General features: G+C 43.6%; 2 protein-coding genes across 2 annotated transcripts in view; one reads left to right on the top strand and one right to left on the bottom strand.

Annotated features, from left to right (window-relative positions):
• LOC306913740 (RNA 3'-terminal phosphate cyclase-like) overlaps window positions 1-10391 on the bottom strand; it is a gene marked incomplete at both ends in the record, with an annotated part of 120400 nt that extends 110009 nt beyond the window's left edge. The window contains 3 exons of the mRNA XM_079490553.1: window positions 8141-8145; window positions 9317-9451; window positions 10237-10391. Of these exons, the coding sequence (XP_079346679.1) occupies window positions 8141-8145; window positions 9317-9451; window positions 10237-10391 (295 nt within the window). The remainder of the gene's footprint in view (window positions 1-8140; window positions 8146-9316; window positions 9452-10236) is intronic.
• LOC306914457 (neural cell adhesion molecule 2-like) overlaps window positions 1-24082 on the top strand; it is a 454732-nt gene that overhangs the window by 171080 nt on the left and 259570 nt on the right. The gene's annotated exons all lie outside the window — the stretch shown is intronic.

Raw genomic sequence — 24082 nt, 5'->3', positions numbered from 1 at the left:
AACTGTCCGGTTTGTGTTTTTACCATAACTGCACCGATCTGTGTAAAACTTTGTATGCACACTCCCTAGAGGCCAAGAAAAAAACCTTTGCCCTCTATTTTTCACATCTGCTCTTTATAGCGCCACCAGGAGGCCGACTTATGTAAAACACATTTTTTTATATTACTCCTTCAGATATTATCCAAATTTCACGCAAATAGGTACACATGATCTCTATAGTCATGTGATCAAGACGGGTCTGTTCTCGTCTTCCATCCTGATTGGCTAAGATTGGCTTCAAAGTTTTCAGGAGTGGCCCGTTTTGTACAAAATTCCGCAAATCATCAACGCAGTGTCGGATTGCGGTGAAACTACAGTTATATTCCCACTAGGCTGAGGAAGAAATGTCACTTGACATTTTTCAAGTCAGTCTCATGGTGGCGCTATAACAGGCCGAGTCGCATCTTTACATATAACTGCACCGATCTGCGTAAAACTTGGTATGCATACTTCCTACAGGCCAAGGAAAAACGTCTGGCCTGCATTTTTCAATTCTACCTTTTGGAGCGCCACCAGGAGGTGCAAAACTTTCTTTATATTAGTCCTTCAGATTTGCCCGAGGGGCACTTTTTCTAGTTCAATTTTGATTTAGTTTTATTGTATTCTTTGTTGTGTAGTTTTATTGTATTCTTTCGAATACAATTTCGTTTCGTTTTAGTAAACTATACAATTTAAAACTAAAATGTAATAAGTTAAAACTAAACTTCAATTCGTTTTTTTATTAAACTAAAACTTACGTAGCAACAATAAATGCACATAGTTCACGTATCTCCAGAACCGTCCAGAAAAGCGGTTGTCCAGAACGTCCGATTTGACCGTTACGGTTATGGCCATATATGGAGGGTTGTCCAGAGCAAGTCGATCCGACCGCTATGCCCATATGGTCATACGGATATACTTCAAAAACTCTGCTCATACATCGCAGAGTTTATTCAATGAAGTACGCTGCACTCCGTGTTGAGTCTTTCGGATAGGCGGTTGTCCAGAATCACCAACTTTGACTTTGACCCATATGCCCATACATACAGTATGTAAGCATGTTGGTGACGTAGTAGTAGTCATGTTCTCTCTCTCTCTAACGTGCACATGAATGCACGCGTATAAACTTTTGAACAAGCTGTATTTCAATGTTTTGCATTTAGTTGGTATAAAACCTTTGCGACAGCAATTTATTCAAACGTAATTGAATTAAAGTTAGTTGCTCTGTTTATATGAACGGTCTCTCTCTCTCTCTCTCTCTCTCTCTCTCTCTCAATCCCTCAATACTCATTTAAATCCAAACAGGTGATGGTAATTGTTTTAGGCGTTTATGAAAAAGCCATGCAGGGTTATTTGTCTATAATGGAAGATTCCTATTACAGAAAAAGCTTCAATTATTTCAAATGAACGCCTTTATACTTTTGGATTGAAAAGATTACGGTTGGCTACAGTTGGCATGCCGTGCTCGTGCGTTTATTTCTCCCCGGTTTGCACATAATTCTATCTTTAGGCACAACTGTGAGTGAAATATTCACAGTGTAGAGTCCTGTGTCTGCTTATTTCCTCTGCCCCTGGCATTAGGAGAAGCTCTCTCCTATAGCAGGGGTTCTCAACCCGTGGGTCGCGACCCCTCGGGGGGTCGCCAAATTATTTTAGGGGGTCACCAAATTATTAAAAAAAAAAAAAAAAAAAAACTTGTAGCAGACCTACAAGTTCATAGCGCGCCACTCGGTGGCGCGCTATGAGCTTGTAGATCTGCTATTTTTCAATAGCTAAATTATAACAATGCTTAAAACATCAAAAGGGGTTCCCGCCCAAAATGGTTTAAGGTTATTGTAGCAGTCAATTTATATTGGGGGTCGGGAGGGGGCGGGGCGGGGGTCCCGAGACATTGCCAAAGCATTTCCGGGGGTCCCCGGCCAAAAACGTTGAGAACCCCTGTCCTATAGCATGGTGGCAGAAAAAAAGAGGTGAACATCAACATATTAATTTTGTCATATTTCCATCACTGCCATTTGGAGCTGGGACTGATAAAAAAAATCCTATGTGTGCGCGCTGCAAGCAGAAACATTTGTCCCAGTCAGGATTCAGGAATGAATGACGATTGTAACATTTCCCACTAAAGACCAGTGGTGGAAAAAGTACACAATTGATTTACTTCAGTAAAAGTATCAATTCTGCAAGTAAAGTAAAAGTCTGGAATTTAAAATGTACTTTTGTAAAAGTACAAACGTCATCGAAAATGTTCCCCCGCATTTTAGTGGATGAGACTAAAAACCTTAAAATGAAATGAATAACTCTTGATCTAAATCATTCCGTCCCATTCTAAGCAAAGATTATGTTTTAGACGACCAATCGCGGTCCCGTATTTAGTCGCGTTAGAATTAATCATATCTCCCGTTGTTGTCGATCGCCACGGGAGTGTTTTGGCTACATCAAGCTACTTAAGCTACATCCGGGATAGCGCCTAGTGCGTCGCTAAATGTGCTCCATTGCTGTAAATCGCTGGGCACTCTGATTTAATGGTCCTAAATACCCCCGGGCGTCCGTGGTGTTAACAGCATATGCAGAGGCATCAAAACAACCCGATGCGAGTGATGTCTGTCTGATGTTTCCATTTATGTCTGTTTGAGTCTCTTTCTTCCTCTGCCTCAGCCAACTGTCTTGGCTTCAGTACCCCGTTTCCCTACTTTCTGAATCCATGTAAGGTCCTTTATCCGACTACATGTTGCTTAGGAATCTACAAGAGAAAACCAGCTACAAAAAACAGATAGCATGTCACTGTCAGGCAGAAACCTCTGATCTTATGTAGGCCTATTGTTGTTCTTGCCCTTGGTATTTTTGAGTGGTGCAACCACTCCTATAGACAGCTATGTGTGTCCCTGGGTCTGTCTGTCCAAGCACGAAAATAGCGGGGAAAAAATGTATCTTTTTTTGGTAGCCTACTGAGTGTACAGCACTTTGTTTCAAGTCAACTATGTTGTTTTAAATGTGCTTTATAAATAAAGTGGATTGGATTGGATTTAGTTTAGCACTTTACAGACAAGCAGGTTCACAAAAACTTCTCATTAAACATAACAGTAAATATCTATTTTTCCAATGTTCCACTTTCCCTGTAGTACTTCTGCGCACCCCTAGGGGTTACACACACACACACACACACACACACACACACACACACACACACACACACACACACACACACACACACACACACAAAAACACGGTATACCCTCATCTGAGAACCACTGCCTTACTGCACTGATGCATTTGCGTTTTGAGGTTATAATCTTGGGAATAGAGACCAGGGGAGACTTATGGAGCCTGCATATTACAGTATGTGGGCAGATGTGAAGTTTGTTATTTATTTATCTTGTCTTCTTTATTGCTAGCGTGAATCGGCGTTGGCACCGAGACAACCACTAATCATATCAGTATCCTTGAAGCGCTAAGTCTTACACACATGAGGGTGTGTGTGTGTGTGTGTGTGTGTGTGTGTGTGTGTGTGTGTGTGTGTGTGTGTGTGATGTTCCAATTAAATCCACAACAGTCTGTCTTTCTTGATAACGAACAAGACTAGGTATTAGTAAGTAAACAAAACAAAGCAAAACAAGAATTCACAGTTGTCCCATTAAGATATGGCGTTTCTTCAGTTTTCGAAGAAAGAAATTGTATGTTGCTACAGTGGTTCTCAAACTTGTTCATGTCTATTAGGACCCCCAAAATCATATGTATTTGGCCATGGACCCCCCCAACCTCTCAAAATATTTTGTTCCAGGGACCCCCATTTACATTATAGGCAGTCAGTCTATTTGGAGGAGAAGGTGCTTTTTGTACCCATGATTTTATTTCGGTGTTGGTAATATGACAGACTGAAGTGACCAATGTTGGCTGTGAATAAGTTCATGTGCATGAGTTGCCTATATTCTGTATACATTTAGGGGTTGTTTGGACTCAAGCACTGAGACACATGATGTTTTGAGTGTGTGGGATATCAAAAGCAACTGAAAATATTTGTGCACTTGTTAACACCTTGCTTGCCCGGACCTATTTAATCCATTACTAAAATGTGCCCATCATTTATAGTGCCCGGACCACTTTTACCGGCGCATCGGAAGTTGTTGTGAATGTCTGTGTAGCAGCTAACAATAGCCACACCACTCTAGAGTCGATCGACAACAACGGGAGGTAAGAATAAATCTATCGCGACTAGCGACTGGACCGTGGAGCGCCGTCTAACACAGGATCTTTTTTCAGAATTAGACGGGATGATTTAGATCGCGAGTTATGAACGTTTTAAGATTTTCGTTTTCGTCAGCTAAACAGGCAGGGAACATTTTTGATGACGTGTCACTGTTGTGCAACACCGAGGATTGGGCAACAAGCGCTCCTAGGCTGTGGAGCGATGCGATCGGTTTTGATATCATTAATCTCCGTCCTATTTATCAATCTCCGCCTTGGGCACTTGACCATGAACTTGACGGATATCTCTGCCCTGGGCCTCCATGGTGTTAATGTATTTATATATACATATAAATAAATGTGTACTCAAATAAAGAAATTGAAGTGTGTGTGTGTGTGACTGTGTGTGTGCGTGTGCGTGTGCACGTGTGTGTCAAGGGGTTGTGCTCAGACATCAACTGCAGATGTCAAAAAGTTTGACTTAAACCACTGGTTTTAGTAAGCAAGTAGCAGGAACACAAACAAACCAAAACAGCAATCCTTAAGAGACAGTGAACAACCAATAGAGGCTGCATAGAGAGTGGGTGGGGAATGTGCAGAGTCAGAAGGTCGTGCTTTGATGGCTAGAGGCCACGAAACATCAGTGCAGGATTCCGAAGTCTCCCAGGAAAGCTGGTGGGATGTACAAAGTTGCGAGGATTGGGTGGGAACCGTGGGATGTGTTCTCATGCCAGCCACATTGTTTGCTAATCAACTAAGTACACTTACTTGCTGTACTTAACTAGGCCTACAGTTTTGAATCATTTCTACTTTACTTGCGTATTTCCAATTTCCAATACTTTTACTTCTACTCCACTACATCAGGGGTTCTCAACCCGTGGGTCGCGACCCCTCGGGGGGGTCGCCAAATTACTTTAGGGGGTCCCCAAATTATTTAAAAAAAAAAAAAAAAAAGATTTATTTTTTTATTTATTTTTTCACGATTTTTCAAAAATAGCAGACCTATAAGCTCGTAGCGCGCCACTCGGTGGCGCGCTACGAGCTTGTAGATCTGCTATTTTTAAATAGCTAAATTATAACAATGCTTAAAACACCAAAAGGGGTTCCCGCCCAAAATGGTTTAAGGTTATTGTAGCAGTCAATTTATATTGGGGGTCGGGAGGGGGCGGGGCGGGGGTCCCGAGACATTGCCAAAGCATTTCCGGGGGTCCCCGGCCAAAAACGTTGAGAACCCCTGCACTACATCTCAGATCCAAATATTGCACTTTTACTCCACTGCATTTATTTGAAAACTTTAGTTACTAGTTACTTTGTGGAGTTTGATTATAATTACAAAACATGCACCAGGCAGTAAGACACCTGTGGGCGAGAAGCGACCGAGGTTGCGTGCACACACCTGCCTGGGTGACAGCAGACTGCTGGGCGAGCGCTGGCGCTTTGGAATGGGGGGTCAGATCAACATATCTGCCTTAGTGACAGCAGACTGCTGGGCGAGCGCTGGTGCTTTGGCATGGGGGTCAGATCAACATATGGAATTAATTCTGTACTGGCCATATATGGAGCGTGTCTTGAGTGTACAGGGTTTGCAGATCAACATATGGAATGTCAGAACAGGTCAGCTCCATATATGGAGATCTAAGGGTGGCAGCGGGGCCAGTGTCTTGAGTGTACAGGGTTTGATGAGGGCCAAGGTAGGGCCGGTCCTTCATTTTCGGGCCTGTTGAGAACTCTAGTTTTCGCCGGCTGCTGGGTGCTGCTGCACTAATAACTTTAGGCCAGTCTAGAGTTTAAATGGACAGGTTTCAGTCAAAAGGGAGAAATCGAAGAGGACGGATGGATGGAGAAGTATCAACATATGGAATGTCAGAAAAGCTCCATACAGTATATGGAGATCTAAGGTTTTGAGGTGAGCTGTAGAGTTGCTGGCCAATATTGATGACATCAGGGATCTCCATATGGCCTTAATATTGATGACATCACGTGATGTCACGAGGCATGACCATATACTGTATGGCCAACTGACGGGAAATGCACAATTTCATAGTTAATTGCGACCTGTGGACCTTTGGTCGCAATTAACCACATCGGCCCTATTTATAATATATATGTGACCGTTTCTGACAGAGGCTAAGTCATTGACATTTTTATTTTTATTTTTCATATGAAAGCAGGGCACCATAGCTTCAAATAGACATATTGGTTGTTCAGTTTGGCCCACCAGTTTTGGGGATATGGCTTCCAATCCAATCCACTTTATTTATATAGCACGTTTCACAACTCAGGGTTTACAAAGTGCTGTACAGGTAAATAAAAACAAATGCACTATAGCTACCACACAGAAACAACAACAGCGAGAAAACAAAGTACAAACAGTAAAAACAACTCAGACACATCACAAAAAGCGGGGTTAAGAGTTTATAGAGTAATGCCTTGAGAAAACAGGCTTGAAAGGTTCACTTCTGTGGACTCTAACATTACACCTAGCTACATGTTTAAGCATTTATTTCATATTTACATGTCTTCTGTGGACTCTAACATTACACCTAGCTACATGTTTAAGCATTTATTTCATATTTACATGTCAATTTCAGCTCTGACACTTATTTCAGACATGCTCGAGTATGTGTCGAGTCTGCCTGTGCTATTAAAAGGCCACTTCACACCTTTTACAACCAGATCTTATTTTAATGATGTTTGGGAGACAAGAAACACTTTCCTGGGGTTTATATGTGGGTAATTTGAGATTTAGATATTTTAGTATTTCAAAGTGTCCATGGGCTCCATGATGTCATGGACACTGGGCTCACTTCCTTCCTGGACTACAATTCGCCATAATGCTTTGGTGCACTGTTCCTCCTTGTGGATAGCGGGAGGGCTGTCTTACTGAGACAACATGTAGTCCAGGAAGTAAGTGAGCCCAGTGTCCATGACATCATGGAGCCCATGGACACTAAAATATTAAAAAACACATATTACCCACATAAAAACCCCAGGAAAGTGTTTCTTGTCTCCCAAACATCATTAAAATAAGATCTAGTTGCAAAAGGGGTGAAGTGGCCCTTTAACTCATTTTGCATAAAATAAAAACAGTTTTTCTCCTCTCCTGAACAGTTAAGGTGGCCTTACACTAGCCGATAATCGGGCATTTTTTGACGCTCGGGGGGTGCCCGACTCAATCGATCTGCTCGGGGCCACTCAAAGCGTGATCGGGATCGGCCCGATCAACATCAAGAATGTTTGATATTTGCTCTGCCCCGCTCCGATTATCCTGTAGTGTGTGGTGCTATCAGATTTCATATTGAAAAAAATCGGCTAGTGTAAGGGCCACCTTTAGTCTTGCCGCCATGACTGTCTCTGTATCAAAAAGAGTCACATTTTCAAAATGTATACATTTGAAAACTTGAAATTGTACATTCAGCACAATGAGTACTTTTACTTTTGGTACTTTAAGTACATTTTGATATCAATACTTGTTTTTACTTTTACAATTAAAAGTTTGAATTGAGTATTTCTATATTGCAGCATTGATACTTTTACTTATAGTAAAACTTTTCCCTCCAGTGATCGTTTGGAGCATCTGAAGAGCACCCAGTAGACTGCTAATCACACGAGGAAGAGGGAATTGCAATAATCTATTCCAGACAGGTAGAGAGAGGAGGTTATGGAATAATGCGATGCAGGCCCTGTGCCAACTCACGTTGACCGAGTGGAGCGGGCCACTCACTTGACACCAGGCGGGGTTATTAGTAGTCGCCGAAGCGAAACGTGTCACGGTCCATTATGTCGCGGGCGGGTGGTGTCATGATTGTCATCGTGCTTTGTTTTAGCGTTTCGTCTCGGGAATTGCAAGCAGGAGGGACCGGAAGTTGCAACTTCATTGCTATTGTAAATCAATGCTATCCATGCTTGTAGATCTGCTACTTTTTTTGGAGAGTCACACCTGTCCTGCACACAACCAAGCATAACATGACTTTTAGTTGCATAGGATCTCTTCTTCACCAGTCCCTCCCGAACAGTTTAGTCTAGTTTGTATTTATTGAAGGAATTGTCAATATATTTACGTTTTTATTACAGATTAGTTTTTATTTCGTTTTCGCCAGTGAAAAAAAGGTAGTCGACGAACATAGTTTTAGTCGACGAAATCAACACTGATGCGATCACAGGACTAATGCTTTTACTTTCTTTTTCTCCCCCCCCCCCCCCCCCCCGCTCTGGTCCATGCTTCTGGTTCCATGTGGGCGTGCTTCGCGCAGGTAAGGGAACACACACACACACACACACACACACACACACACACACACACACACACACACACGCACACACACTCCAATCCCAATGCACTTTATTTATATAGCACGTTTCACAACTCAGGGTTTACAAAGTGCTGTACAGGTAAATAAAAACAAATGCACTATAGCTACCACACAGAACAACAACAGCGAGAAAACAAAGTACAAACAGTAAAAACAACTCAGACACATCACAAAAAACAGAAAAACAACAGCATCACAGAGAGACAAAACAAACGTATACAAGGACCGAAGGAACTCAAGCTGGGTTAAAAGCCAACGTATAGAGGTGGGTCTTAAGGCGAGATTTAAAAGTCTCGATGGAAGGAGCCAATTTGACACACACACACACACACACACACACAGACACACACAGACACACACACACACACACACACACACACACACACACACACACACACACACACGCTTGCTTGCTTAAGGTTGTCCATCGTGTCCGATGGTGACAGTCCATCTCTATATCTTGTGAGTCCTCATGTGACTGTGTAGTCATGTGACTGTGTAGTCATGTGACTGTGTAGTCCAATCCGTATCCGTAGTCCAATTGAAGCTCACAACGCGGAGACACCGGTTGAGAGAGGACGCTGGCGCTGAATGATCGCCGCTTCTCCACCGGAGCTAGTCTAGGGTTAGTTTTTATTATAGTTAAGTATAGTTTTAAGGTTGGTTCTCCTTTTAATTTGTGTGTTTTAAACAACTTGGCAGCGTGCTACCCCTCTCAGGACAGGTAGCTGAATCTACGGATTCAAGCTGTCTACAAGTTGGACCTTTTTCTTTTTTGAGTCTCGGTGCGTTGGTTTGCCTACCTGTTTTTCTCCGTGGCCGCACTGCTCGGGTTTCCCTGTACCTGTCCAGCGCTGCTGTGAGTGAGGATTTTCCCCAGGTTGCCCCTCAGCCCGGGAGGAGCGGAGGCCTTCATTGCCTGATACCGCATCCCACGCCTACAGCAAAGCCACCGGATTACTTCCACCACAACACAGTCGTCGGCTCTGCCCAGCGCCGCGGTGAGGATTCCCCAAACTTTATTTGTATAGCACCTTTCATGACATGAAATGCAGCTCAAAGTGCTTTACACAAAAAAGAAAAGAAAGGCAGGGCATAAACAATACAGTGAGGACATGAATAACATTTTTTTAAAAAGACAAATAAAGGGTTGCCCATCAGCCCTGGAGCGGAGGCCTTCGTTGCCTGAGACCGCATCCTCCACGGCTAACAGGATTTTACATCTTCCTGACCGGCAAAATGCCGACATATTCCCTGTCACGGCTGCTACAGCTCAACAATCACACTATTCCAGCGTGTGTTTCAGTCATCAAACGACTTGGACTTCTCCGCCGATCACGTTACACTCACAGAAGCACCCATCGACAGTTTGTTTACTCCTCTCCTGCTCATAACATCACATCGTCCCGTCGCAACTTCGCTACGTCATCAGAGCACTGTCGCCTCTGGAGTTTGTAGCGCTGGAAACATCGCGAGAGCACTACTGACCAAGCAGCAGCTTGGAAAACACGGAGTGGATTTCAGTGTACTCCGACCCATACCGAGATTCATCCCCTCACCAACAGCAAAAATAGAACTTTTTAATACACAATCCCTCACACTCAAAGCACCACTCATCAATTTGCCACAAACAGAACAGGTACAAGCACGGACTGGGGGTGTGGGTGTGGTTCTGGCCTCATGTCTCTGTTATTTCACGGACTGGGGGTGTGGGTGTGGTTACTGTGGTACTGGCCTCATGTCTCTGTTATTTCTTGGTCCGTCGATCACCTCGTCCTCCTCGGGCTTGTGCACTCCTTGTTGGAGTAGCTTCCGCCAGATGGAGCGCTGAGCTGCAGTGTCCTCCAGCTGGGTCGGGTTCAGGACGCATTTCCTCATAGCCAGGGGTCACCAACATGTCCATACACGGACAAATGTGGAGAGAGAGCGAGTGCATTTCCCGGCAAAGGCATCAGCCGCGGAACAGGCAGGCGGTAGTGTTTCTCGGGCGGCATCAGTCCGACCCAGAACCCTAAACCTAACCTAACCACAAGCACGGCGCAACGCATGTCGGACCAACGCACTGCCACGGAAGCGAGTGGCAGTCGAGTGTCTTAGCTGCCGCACCCCAGGACCGTCACGGTTGTTAGCGGCAGTTATCGGCAGTTTACCGGCACTGCCAAATGGACCGAGATGGAGCGGCGTTGGAGTGACATAATCCCCCGCGGCAGCTGACCCCCCCCCCCCCCCCCATCCAGGTGAAAAGAGGCAGCTTAGACTCCTCATGCATGAAGGATGAAGCATGAGGTCAGTCCGCAGTCCGCAATTTCACGAATGCCATTTCCTCGGCACTTTTAAGCCTAACTCTGACAGCGGTTTACTAGGCCTACTACTATAATGTATTAGTAGAAAGGCATAACCCCACAATCCCTAAATCTAACATCTAAATGCTTAATCCTAATCCCAACCTCGACCAGAATCCTTTCCTAATTGTAAACCCAATCCAGTGTGACTCTAGAACTTCAGTCATTCGTGCTGACATCATGCTGACAGAGCTGTTCTGAACCTGAATAAAATGTCCTGCGTGTGTGTGTGACTGTGTGTGCGTGTGTGCGTGTGTGTGTGTGTGTGTGTGTGTGTGTGTGTGTGTGTGTGTGTGTGTGTGTGTGTGTGTGTGTGTGTGTGTGTGTGTGTGTGTGTGTGTGTGTGTGTGTGTGTGTGTGTGTGTGTGTGTGTGTGTGTGCGCGTGCACGTGTGTGTGCATGCGCGTGCGCTGGGCCTGGGCAATCATCATTGTGTTAGATGATACACGATCCGATTGCCTTTTGCACAGCTTATGCCAGGAGTCACTAGCTGCACAGTATATCTATGTGTGTCCGGCTGTGCTTCAGTGCAGGTGGCTGGGTCAATCCCAGAGTCCGTTTGTGTTGGTGATTGAAAGCATATCTCGCCTTCAAACGGTCGACGTCATAACTTTGCAGATCTGTTTATGTGCCCTGTGCATGAAATCCTGTGGTGATTTAGTTGAGGAAAAGCAGTTTCCGAGGGATGTAGCCTACCTACCTACGACGGAAGTCCTGCCCCATATGGACGTTCTCTGCATCAGGTCGTATGCCAGGGCTTTCTCCCCGGAGATAAGAAAGGGGGACCATGCTGCTGCTGGGGACCAGGCTAATTTCAACCTATTGGTTTGGTCTTTTGGTATATTTCTATATTGTTGTGGGAATGGAAAGTTAAATAACAGAAGGCGATATATATATACAATTAACATACGTATGTATGTATGTTTTATTATTTATAACAAATCCAGTGTGGTGTATATGGTGTCTCTCTGTCTCTCACGCTGTATGTGATTTGAGCTGCTGCCTAAATTGTGCAGCCTTTCAGGGCATAACCACTTGCGTTTTTTCCCCATAGGGCTAGATGGGACAGTGGATGGGATCATGGGATGTATGGGGCGGGTCATCCAAGCATGCATTAATTGCATTCAAATCCAATTAATTTCAATTTGAGTTATTTTACTTTAGTATTTTGATTTTGATGACAAAATTTACTTTTTCGGTTTTGCGACTGCCTCTTCCCTTCCTGAAGTTTTTCTTTTGTTTTTTTTGTTTTTTATAGTACTGCTTTGCAGCTGCCCCAGACATGGGAGCTGTTTTCTTTTATTTGACACGAAGACGTTACCAAACCAACCTTTATATTGGAACAAGGCTATGGCTTATTTCTGAGTGGCTGTAGCCCCAGAGGGTAAAGTAAATAAAACAAGCTGGAATGGAAGAATGATGTATTATCATTCACTTTCCTGTACAGTCAGAGCTACTTTCAGAGGACAAGGGGAACACATAAAAAGCTTTCCAGATCAGTGGTGGACAGTACATTACATGTGTACTTGAGTAGCCTACTGCACATTTGCAGCGGTGTTATGTAACTAATTCATTGTGAGCTTGGAGAGACATGGACCCTCACAGTACAACAGGAAAGAGCACTGGATGGAGTCCAGTTTAAAAAAACAATAATGCTACGAATGGCAGTAGGTGTCACATGGACACGGGGACCTAGCACGTGTCGGTTCACAGACAAAATCAGAGAGTGAAGGATGAGGCTGGCAGGGCACTGCATGAAGTAAATTGACTCTATGGGAACCAACTAAGGGCAAAGCCAGGAGGTGGAAAGAAGATTTTGAAAATAGCAGATCTACAAGCTCACAATGCATCGCATCGCGGCACATTGTGAGCTTGTAGATCGGCTATTTTCTAATTACCGAAATGAATTATAGGGCTGAAGGGGTTAGTGTATGTTTTGTAGTAATAATCCAAATCTACAAAGTAACTACTAACTAAAGTTTTCAAATAGTTCTTATGGAATAAAATTACAATATTTGCCTCTGAGATGTAGTGGAGTATAGAAGTAAAAGTATTTGTAATTGTAAACCTTGTACTTAAAGGGATAGTTCACCATTTTTGAACTTAAGTTGTATGAAATACTTGCCATTAGTGGTTGCAACTGTATTCATTGATTGCCCTTGTCCCGCGTGGTGGGAGTTCTGCTCTGGTTTTGGTGAATATTAAGTGGTTCCGCTCATTTTGTGGGGGAAATGGGGTCACTTATTAAACGTAAATGAATCCACAAAACTAACGTCATTTGAATTGTTGACCTCTTTCTAAAATATTAGCGCAACTTTTGTTCAACTTTGACCCCTCTATCACATGGCACAATTGTTTGGGCGTAGTGATATGGACACAAAAAAACATGGTAAAAAATGAATGCGCTAATGTTAAAAAATTCTGAACTATCCCTTTAAGTACAGTAATTAAGTAAATGTACTTAGTTACTTTACAACACTGGCTGTATACCACCACAACTCGTCTCTGTCGGTGGAAACCTCATTATTTTTCAGGAAGTCGCTTCCCTTACTGTACCCTGTACAGTAGGTACCCTTACTGTACTTTTTTTATCTGCTACTTTTCATTGTTACTTCACACTGTAGTGTGATCAAATTGGCCATTATTTATTTTATTTTTTAATACGGAGATAAGATGTTTTCTGCCGACAGCAACGAAATATAACCAGCGGTATACGCGAGGCTACAACCTTGCGCTAAACGGTACAGTACAGTATATGCTAAATGAACCTTCCACAATTTAGGACTCTCTAAAACCCAAAAGTACTGTATACTGCGTTCTCCGTTTTTATCCTCCACATATTAAAACCATCAGCTTTAATGCGGCCATAAAGTACATGAGGCTCGTATCTTTTTTTTTTATGAGACACATACCATCGTGATTAACAGTAATTGGAATCCCGACAACATGGCTGTGGGGAAGCCAGCGACCGTTCCCAGTTACCCAGCGTTCACTGGGAACTCGTCCAACGATGTTGAAATAAATAAACGTTACGCATTTGTTGTGTTATGACTGGTTGCTTGTATCGAAGATTTACTGTGTATAGCAAGCTGTAAAGAAGCCTGGAAACAACATGGAAAAGTGGGAGTTACAGGTGGTGAACAAGTATTTATTGTTTTGCTTGCTGTGGTACTAGAGAGAAAAATGGCTGGGGTGTGATAAAATATAATACATTTTAGTGTATCATAAACACATTTAATGCGTTTTGAATGATAACAAAGGGTCCGGAAACGGAGCAACTACTGCTGCGTTCACACGAGGCCGATGCAAAGATCCAAAGATCACAGGGTATTTGTCGCTTTGTATACCTGTTGCTCACACAATCGTTGACCTCATCAAGTGAGTGTCCGTAGTGACGTGTGTCATATTGCAGCTACAGTTGTAGCTTTGCATCTGAAATTGAACCCATGCAGCTCAGCCTCAATTTGTAGGTTTGTCGCTTTTGCTATGGGGGAGCCATACCTTTGGTATGCCAGCATCAGAGTTTTGTATTCTGTGCGGGCAGCGACCGGGAGCCAGTGGAGGGAGCGGAGAAGGGGAGAGACGTGTGAGAATTTTGGCTGGTTGAAGACCAAGCGAGCTGCAGCATTTTGGATCAGTTGGAGATGCTTAAGTGCACATGCCGGTAGGCCAGTAAGGAGGGAGTTACAATAGTCAAGTTTTGACAAGACTGTTGTCTGGATTAGGAGCTGGGCTGACCCTGGGTGAGGAACTTAGCTGACTTAGCTGGGAAGAAGAGAAGCTCAGTCTTGTCTGGGTTCAGCTTGAGGTGGTTGGAAGACATCCACAGTGAGATGTCAGCCAGGCATGCAGTGATGCGCTTTTCCACCTGGGTGGCAGAGGGGGGAAGGATAGAAACAGTTGTCATTGGCATATACAGGTAGTGATATATTGTGTGAGCAGAGATGATAGTGCCAAGGGATTTAGTGTACAGTGAGAAAAGGAGTGGACCAAGTACAGATCCCTGTGGGACCCCAGTTTGGAGGGTTCGGGGGGATGATAGCAGACCTTTCCAAGAAACATGGTAGGTCTGGTCGGTGAGGTAGGAGGAGATTGGAGAACCACTTTAGTGCCGTCCCACCGATGCCCAGATCAGCTAGGATGTCTAGGAGCAGCTGGTGGTTCACTGTGTCAAATACTGCTGATAGGTCTAGAAGAATCAGGACTGCAGAGTGGGAAGCAGCCTGCAGGGCAGCATGTAGTGCTTCTGTGACTGCAAGCAGTGCAGTTTCTGTGTAGTTGGCCTTTTTGAATCCTGACTGGTTGGGATCCGCAGCAGGTTGTTCTGTGAGAGATGGAGAGAGAGAGTTGGTTGGAGACAACCCATTCGAGACTTTTAGAAAGAAAGGAAAGGAGTGATACCGGTCTGTAGTTCTTGACATCTGAGGGATCAAGGGTTGGTTTCTTGAAGACAGACACCATGCAGAGGAGTTTCTATGGTGATGATGAACGACTAACTCTGACATTATCTGCGAGGTCTCACAGAGCCGCACGGTGTGTGTTCACAGTTCACACACCACACTCCTCCAAGATCAATAGCCCTAAATAACCCCGCACACACTCCACTTTACCCTGGAAAAACTAAAGTATTGAATGTCCAGGTTGGTGATGTCAGAATAATGTGTTCGCAGATAACCCTACACTCCTTTTATACCCTCATATGGCCCAGCACGAGCCAGTAATGGTCTCCTATACGCGGTGGCTAATACAGCTGGTCTGCTTTGAGTGCTTTCATACTGCTGCAAAGCAATGCTATCGGATTCCGTGTCAGGGCTGGGTGGTCAATGTTAACCCATTTTGACCTGACGTCGGAATTTATAAAATGTCTAAATCCTGACAGTTTTCTGTCAGGATTTGCGCCACATTTTCACGATTTTTCAAAAATAGCAGACCTACAAGCTCGTAGCGCGCCACTCGGTGGCGCGCTATGAGCTTGTAGATCTGCTATTTTTCAATAGCTAAAGTATAACATAATGCTTAAAACACCAAAATGGGTTAATTCACAGCCCAGAGTGACCTTCTACTCACTTAGTTAATACTCACCATGTGTTTGAGGCATGGAATTGTGGACAGAATCTTATTCAACGACAACAAAATATTCTAGTGTTCTAGGGTCTGAGAGGCTAAATCTCATCAAATGGTGGTCCACGTGGCTCAAATGCCGAATAAATAATGGACTATTGACCAATCAGAATCAGTCATTCAACCAAACTCTGGAATAATAATGATGTAACATATTTAGATAGCACTTTACAAAATTATAGTTATTCAGTGTGCGTGTGCGTGCGTGCGTGCGCGGTTGTTCAGTGCTAGAAAATCACTGTGTGCATCTTACCCTTACTGTACTTATTTTTAGAACCATATCTATGCCCTGCACGTGCATGCATGCGCGCGCACACACACGCACACACACACACACACACACACACACACACACACACACACACACACACACACACATAGCAACTGGGCAATTTACCAGAAGTTTTGACACCTCCACCTTCTGTGTACAAATCAATAGAAGAGAGCTATGCAGTGAAACTGGTCCTACAACGCACAACGAGCAGAATGCTGAGCACTCTCGCTCTGTCTGTCTGTCTGTCTCTCTCTCTTTGTCTCTCTCTCTATCTCTCTCTCTCTCTTTCTTCATTCTCTCTCATATCATGTGAGACCATACTACTCAGCTAATCTGTCAGCCGATCTCTGTGTGTGTGTGTGTGTGTGTGTGTGTGTGTGTGTGTGTGTGTGTGTGTGTGTGTGTGTGTGTGTGTGTGTGTGTGTGTGTGTGTGTGTGTGTGTGTGTGTGTGTGTGTGTGTGTGTGTGTGTGTGTGTGTGTGACAGAGATCTCCACAGACCTGGTGACAGGTGGTAGTTCAAGGTGATGTTCTCTGACTCACAGCAACATCCTCTCATCTCTTCCCAGACCAGTGGTGTAAAGTAACTTAAGTAGCCTACATATTCTCACGGACTGTACTACGAATTAACTACAAATTCCACTGCACCTGAGAGGCAAATATTGTTTACTCCGCTACAATTATTTGACAACTTTAGTTTCCTCACCCTCGTCTCACTCTCCTCTCATTCCCCCTCACCCTCGTCTCACTCTCCTCTCATTCCCCCTCACCCTCGTCTCACTCTCCTCTCATTCCCCCTCACCCTCGTCTCACTCTCCTCTCATTCCTCCTCAACCTCGTCTCACTCTCCTCTCATTCCCCCTCACCCTCGTCTCACTCTCCTCTCATTCCTCCTCACCCTCGTCTCACTCTCCTCTCATTTCCCCTCACCCTCGTCTCACTCTCCTCTCATTCCTCCTCACCCTCGTCTCACTCTCCTCTCATTTCCCCTCACCCTCGTCTCACTCTCCTCTCATTCCCCCTCACCCTCGTCTCACTCTCCTCTCATTCCCCCTCACCCTCGTCTCACTCGGTCTTACTGCAGAGATTCACGCCCACCACCAACTTACAGGAAAACATTATTTATCGGTACAGCTTTATCAAGGTAAATTGTATATTTCTACTGGGCCTACATGTTAATCCTAGTAGCATCTCTTCACTGTTTTCACTTACTTTTATTGGAACGTATTGTCAATGAATATCTTTCCTTTCATCATCATATTGCCGTAGTCAGAGCAGCCTATATGCTAATAAATGTCTAGTTTTCAATACCCTCCAATTGTCTGATTGTATTAGCCCGCGATAATCTCACGAATATTGCAAGGTATTGTACGGATAGCTTGGGCTTATCTGTTAGTTTTTCCCAGACATGCCGTGTTGCTTCTGCTGCTTGTCTGAAGACCTGGGACAGATGACTTAATGGGATATTCTTTTTTTCCCTTCCTCCAAGCAATCATTTATTTGAAACATCTGACAACATTATCTAAATAAAACTGTTACATTGACTTGCTGCTCATCGATCATGCTATATTGTAGGCATATTAAGAATTCACAATGACAAAGTATATGGATCCCATCTATAACGGTTCATTTGAACAGTTTGATTTGGCAGAATTAATGGCACATGACATAATTACATAACTGCTGTAAAGTACTAGCCTACAGATAACAGTGAAACTCTTGTACATTCTCTATAGTATTCCTCCGAAGTGGAAAGCCTGCATGGTGACATGTAATCATTATTTGGATTAAAGTGTACCAGGTTTTACAATGCAGTAAAATATTATCCATACACCAATTCAAAGCATTACAGTCTCAGTTGAACAAAACAAAGAAGGATTAGCATGTACTGTATGTATGGTATAGGAATCGCATCATTGTCATTCAAAGTAATATGCTTTCTATAGCCCAATGTTAATGTTTTCTATACGTTTAGTGACTGGTGCTCACAAAAAGGGACTCAACTCGACTAGAATGAAAAGGCAGAAAATGGGGAAATAAATTAGATTTTGTTGTTCGTTTTTTTTCCTTCATATTAACACAGTTCGAATGTTGAAGAATGTCAGAGTTGTAGGTTATTCTTCCCTTTGGGGAATTTTGTAGCTGCCACATAAGGTTACACCAAATCTTACTGTTTTACTTAAAATTTTGCAATTAATTATTTTATTGCTATCTACGCTTATAAACGTAGCTAGGCTAATGGGACCTATTTATGCCAGCTACGCGTATAAGCGTAGACAACCATTTACTCTATATATGAACGCGCCATCCGTCTGTTTACCTTTTAGCATTGCTCTTGCTAGTGTGGACCTCCTCCTTCCCCACCAGCGATGCGATTTTAAAATCCAGCTCCGTTGAGCCTCCATTATAACCCGATTTTCAAAGCGCCGTATCTCCAAAGGTTCGAGAGCTGTCCATGGTGGGCCGCCGCGCACCCGACGATCATAAATCATTTGTGAGTTTGTATCGCTGAAAAAATGTAGCTGGTTGTACTGCTAGCTAAAGGCTGTGGGAAATGCCATCCATTTGCATTGAGTAAATATTTTTCTGGGTCCAGGCCCAGTCAAGACGAGCTCCCCCTACTGGCCTTTCATATGAGCTTCTTTTCACCTGACAGGGGGGAGTTTTCCTGGTTGGACGTAGGGTAACCAGATGTCCCCCTTTGCGTGGGACAGTCCCTCATTTCCGAGATGTTATATTATTTCTGCACTGGCATCACAGAATTTCTCTGTAGCTGCCCCCTTGCTCTCCTGTCCTCTCCTTATGTAATCACTGAGTGATAATGGACCTTTGTCGTTAATAGGTTCTCATCACAATCCCTGCTTTGTCATTTAATCTGTATATAGCGTCCCCTGCACATTCAATAGTGTTCATGTGATTGTAAGGCAGGGCAAGGGAAAGCTTTATAATGGAAGCGTATAATGGAATAAATCCAATAGTGCACAGGGTTTATCTTCGGTTTGAATACCTATTATTATTCTCCACAGTATCAGATTCATCAGGATATGATTGTATTGTGAAAGAGCATTTCATATACTCGAACATCACCCTGGACTTTAACCCAAGCTCCGAATGACAAATTAATGAAAAACATGTTGTGCTGTTCTCACCAGAAGTATACTCAATTTGTTTTACTTAAAAAATAAATTAAGTAATAGTAAGTAAAAGTATCAATACCGCAATGTACAGTAGGAATGCTCTTTCAACTTTCAAGTAAAAGTCCAGAATAAAACATTTGCTTGTAAAAGTACAAAATTATTGACATCAAAATATAATTAAAGTACCAACGTTTTCAAATGCATAAATAGTATTTGAAAATAGCAGAGAGTTGGTAACCAAATGATCTTTAACCCTTGAGAGTGTAAACCAAATTGACCTCTAAGGTTTTATTATACTGTAGGCTCTCAGGAGTTCAATTATTATTACTGCATTGCTTAACTTACAATAAGTCTACACACTAATTAGAGAATGTAGAATAATTGTTGGAATTGCATGGAAAAACAGCATGGAAGTGTGGACAAAATATTATCCAACTAGAAAAAGTGCCCTTCCGGGCACAGGTCTCCACCAGGAGGATAGGAGTGTGTGTGATGTTTGGCAAAATGTTTAGGAGGATGTTTTTTTTTATTTGTTTTTGCAACAATTTTCTTCATTTTGTTGAGGAAATGCAGAGCCAGATCACTCATAGCATCTCTGAGGATAGAATTCTGGATGAGCAGGACATGTGCAGCATTTTGTACGAAACGGGCCACTCCTGAAAACTTTGGAAGGCAATCTTAGCCAATCAGTGTACAATCTGAGAAATCCAACAGACTCGTCTTGATCACATGACTACAGAGATCATGTTTACCGATTGCCATTTCTTCATATGCCTTTGATGGCAATTGGATGATTTGAGGCATTTTGTTCCAAAAATGTGTTGTGCAAAAATCAACCTGTTGGTGGCGCTATAACAGGCCAATGTGAAAAGGGTGGGATATATTCCTCAGCCTAGTAAGAAAATGTGTGAAAGATTTCACGTAAATTGCATGCTGCGTTCATGATTTGAGGCTATTGTTCAAAACGGGGCAATCTTACAAACTGTGAAAGCCAATTATAGCCAATTAGGATGGAATATGAAATATCAGACAGATCCGACTTGAGCACATGACCATAGAGATACTGTGTAACGATTTGTGAGATTTTTGGACAGAATCTGGAGGAGTAATATCAAAAAATGTGTTTTACAAAAGTCGGCCTCCTGGTGGCGCTATAAAAGGCAGATGCGGAAAATGCAGGTCAAAGGTTTGTCCTTGGCCTCTAGGGAGTGTGCATGCAACGTTTCACGCAGATCGGTGCAGTTTTAGGTAAAAGTGTGAAAAGCTGCCTCATGGTGGCGCTATAACAGGCCGTTCTGGAAAATGTGGGGCAGAGGTTCATCGTTGGCATCCAGGGAGTGTGTGTGCAAAGTTTGGCATCGACCGGGTTAACGGTGCCGGAGATTAGCTGTACACAGACGGACGGAAGGAAGGACGGACGGACACACACACGGACGGACGGACACACGGACGGAGTGCAAAACATACTCTCTCCCCATGCCTTCGGCCTGGTGGAGACAACTATAACAAAATATATAAGGTTTTGGTTCTGAGAGGCTAAATCTCAATGGTGGTCCGTGACTCAAATGGCGAATAAATAATGGGCTTCATATGAAAAGGGTTGAAAACCACTGGTCTCATTAAAGTTACATTAAAGAATAGTATTTGTCACATACAGTACATTGCTGTATGGGAGATTTGTTCTCCACATTTGACCCACCTCTTGGAGCAGTGAGCAGCAGTCTGCGGCTGCACTCGGGAATCATTTGTAGTTGATCTGATCCCCCAATCCAACCCTTGATGCTGAGTGCCAAGCAGGGAGGCCCATTACAGTCTTTGGTATGACACGGCCAGCTAGGGATCGAACCCCAACCTCCCAGTTTCAGCAGACACTCTAACCACAAGGCCACTGAGCAATATTGGATCGGTATCGTAGACCAGAGAGAGAGAGAGAGAGAGAGAGCGTAGACGCTCCACATGTATTAATACGCTTCCTACCATAGCAGTGTGTATTTAATGGCGTGTGGATACAGAACGTGGTGGATTTAGGAGATTTAGCGAGGCAGCGTCAGAGCTGCTGTCCACGGGGAGCTGAGCTGTAGTCTGTCTGAGTGGAGGAGTATTGTCAGCTATCAGTAGACAAACACTGCCCCATCCTCTCCTCTCCTCTCCTCTCCTCTCCTCTCCTCTCCTCTCCTCTCCTCTCCCACTCATAATGCACATGGAGATGGGGCTGGAGAGGCTGTGAAAGGAGGGTGGAAATGGGCCGGAGGAAGTACCCCCCCCCCCCCCTCCCTCTCTCCATCTTCCCATTATAGCACACGATGCAATTAATTTCACAAGTGGGACGTAGGTAGGCCGAGGTATGGCACTCAAATCGATGCATGCGCCCCAGTATTGCTCACCGCTGTTAAAGTTGGCTGTCTTAATATGCTGTTTAGACAGATAGACGGATTCCCGTGGGGGGTGGGGGTGGGTGGATTCAGTTGTCATAGCAGCACCACAGCAGGCATTAGAGGACAGAAACAGGTACAAGAGTACAGAGATAACGGCTACGGTTCAGGAATAATAATAATGTCAAATAAGAATAGCAAGTAGTAAACAAGTAATGTAAACGGAAATTCGGAAATTAAAGGTAGTGTACGTGATGTTTTTTTTTGTTAAAGATGGAGTGCCGTGATTTTGGTTTTGTATGTGTCTATGGAGTTACTCTAACCTCGTAACATTACTCTAATAGACCCCCAGGTGTGGTTAGAATATTCAAATATGTCGTTTCTTCCTGAAAGCTTAAAGCCTTTGAGTCAAAAGGCCCAATCGAAATACACCACTGTAGTGACATCATAACCCTAACCCCTCCCCCATTACCATACAACCATATATATATAAAAAAAGAATAGATGCCTCATTGGCCGCTGCAGTTCGTTGGAGCCATGTGTGTCGAAGGAGGGGCGGAACAATTTACACTGGGGGAGGAAGTACGCAAGAAGAGTGAAAGGCACGTTACGTCCCGCTGCCTTGACTGGCCAATCACAGTGCATCTTTTCCGGGATTTATCAGACCCGAACACGCGCTCTGTGATGCACGCTTATGCTTCCGCTATGCTTTGCAAGGAATCTCGGGAAAATGTTGCCCTCCCTTGAGCAAATACGCTCTACCTTTATACGTCTATGCATACAACAACAGCTGTGTGCATGGCTTTAGTTCAGGTGGGTGGTGCTAGGGTGAAAACCTGCAGGTATAATTAATGACCTGGTGGGTGTGGCCTAGTACCTGCCTAATCATTGCTATATGTCTCCCCAGATCTTTAATAAACAAAAAGACAGGTGGGTTACAGAATGTCAGCCAATCAGGAGAGAGTACCATTTTATCAGCTTCATTAAAGAGTACTTTCCACTTTTGTTACTGCAAGTACATTTTGATACCAGTACGTTTATACTATTTACTCCAGTATTTTTTACATTGCAGTATTGATACTTTTAGTAAGTAAAACATTTGAGTAGGCTACTTTTTTCCCCACAAGAAAGTACTGCCGAAGCAGACAACCCGCAACACTCCAGGTTAGAATAAAGTTCTTACGGTGCAAGGCTCGAATATACAAGTTGAAATGAAGAAAATGCCAGCACTCATTGTATGTCCTTTTGATATGAATTTATTTACCTCTGACGTTGATAACGAATGCGTTCGTCAGCGTTAACGCTGACGAAGGCCACACAGGCCGAAACGCGTTCGTTATCAACGTCGGAGGTAAATAAATTCATATCAAAAGGACATACTGTACAATGAGTGCTGGCATTTTCTTCATTTCTACTTTCTCCCCCACCACAGGCGATACCCGCCGCATAACTAACTTGCGGCTTCACAGCCATTACTCTAGCTGTGATATTGATTTGTAGCGACGCCCTCATCTCTTCACGAAGAACTGCGGGTCACCTCTTCCTCCATATTCCCTCAGATAATTGACTCTTGGTGTACTTCACCTTATTGATTGTTTATCTTTAGTGGGCCACGCATCCTCCAGAACACAGCTGGGGATGAACGCCATGAAGGCGCCTCAGAGCTCACAGCAGCACTAAGACAATTACATTGCCTCGATCACATGCAGTTGGCCCACTGACAACTAAGATAACCCATCAAACCCTGAGGCTGATTCTGAAAAAGGTCAAGGACCCCCAAAAGTATAGGCCTATGTATTTGGCTGCATAATACCCCTGTCTAAAAATAAAAGCAAATATTTATTTGTATTGTTTTTTCTTATAGACATGACAAAAAGACATATAACAATAACACAGAAGCAAAGATTTGAGTTTAAATGTCGTTTTTATATTTATTATTTACTATTATAGCGTGTACATCTGCTATACTCTTGAATATCTAACCAATGTGCTATATCATTTATATATAGCCTAAAATCTAAAATGACACAGCTGCTTTCCCAGTGTTGATGGGATAATGAAAGCCGGGTCCCAGGCACTGTCCAATGCCAGCGGTGTACAGTCGATGTGGAATATAATTACTTCTGTGTGTCACTCGGCATCCGCCAATAATGCGCTTGTGGCCTCTCGGCGGTGTTCAGCCTTGACGACACGGTGCTATGGAGGTCACAGCGAGAGGTTATACTCTCGTCATCCGCTGCCTGGAGAGGCTGTCGATACTTAGGCCTTCAGTGATCTCTCATCACGGAGAGGTTGAAGAGCACTTGATGACAATCACAACACTC

This window comes from Electrona antarctica (assembly GCF_951216825.1).
Source record: "Electrona antarctica genome assembly, chromosome: 21".
Classification (NCBI taxonomy): domain Eukaryota; kingdom Metazoa; phylum Chordata; class Actinopteri; order Myctophiformes; family Myctophidae; genus Electrona; species Electrona antarctica.
The sequence above is the reverse complement of the archived record's forward strand: the minus strand, read 5'-3'. Positions and strand labels throughout refer to the sequence as shown.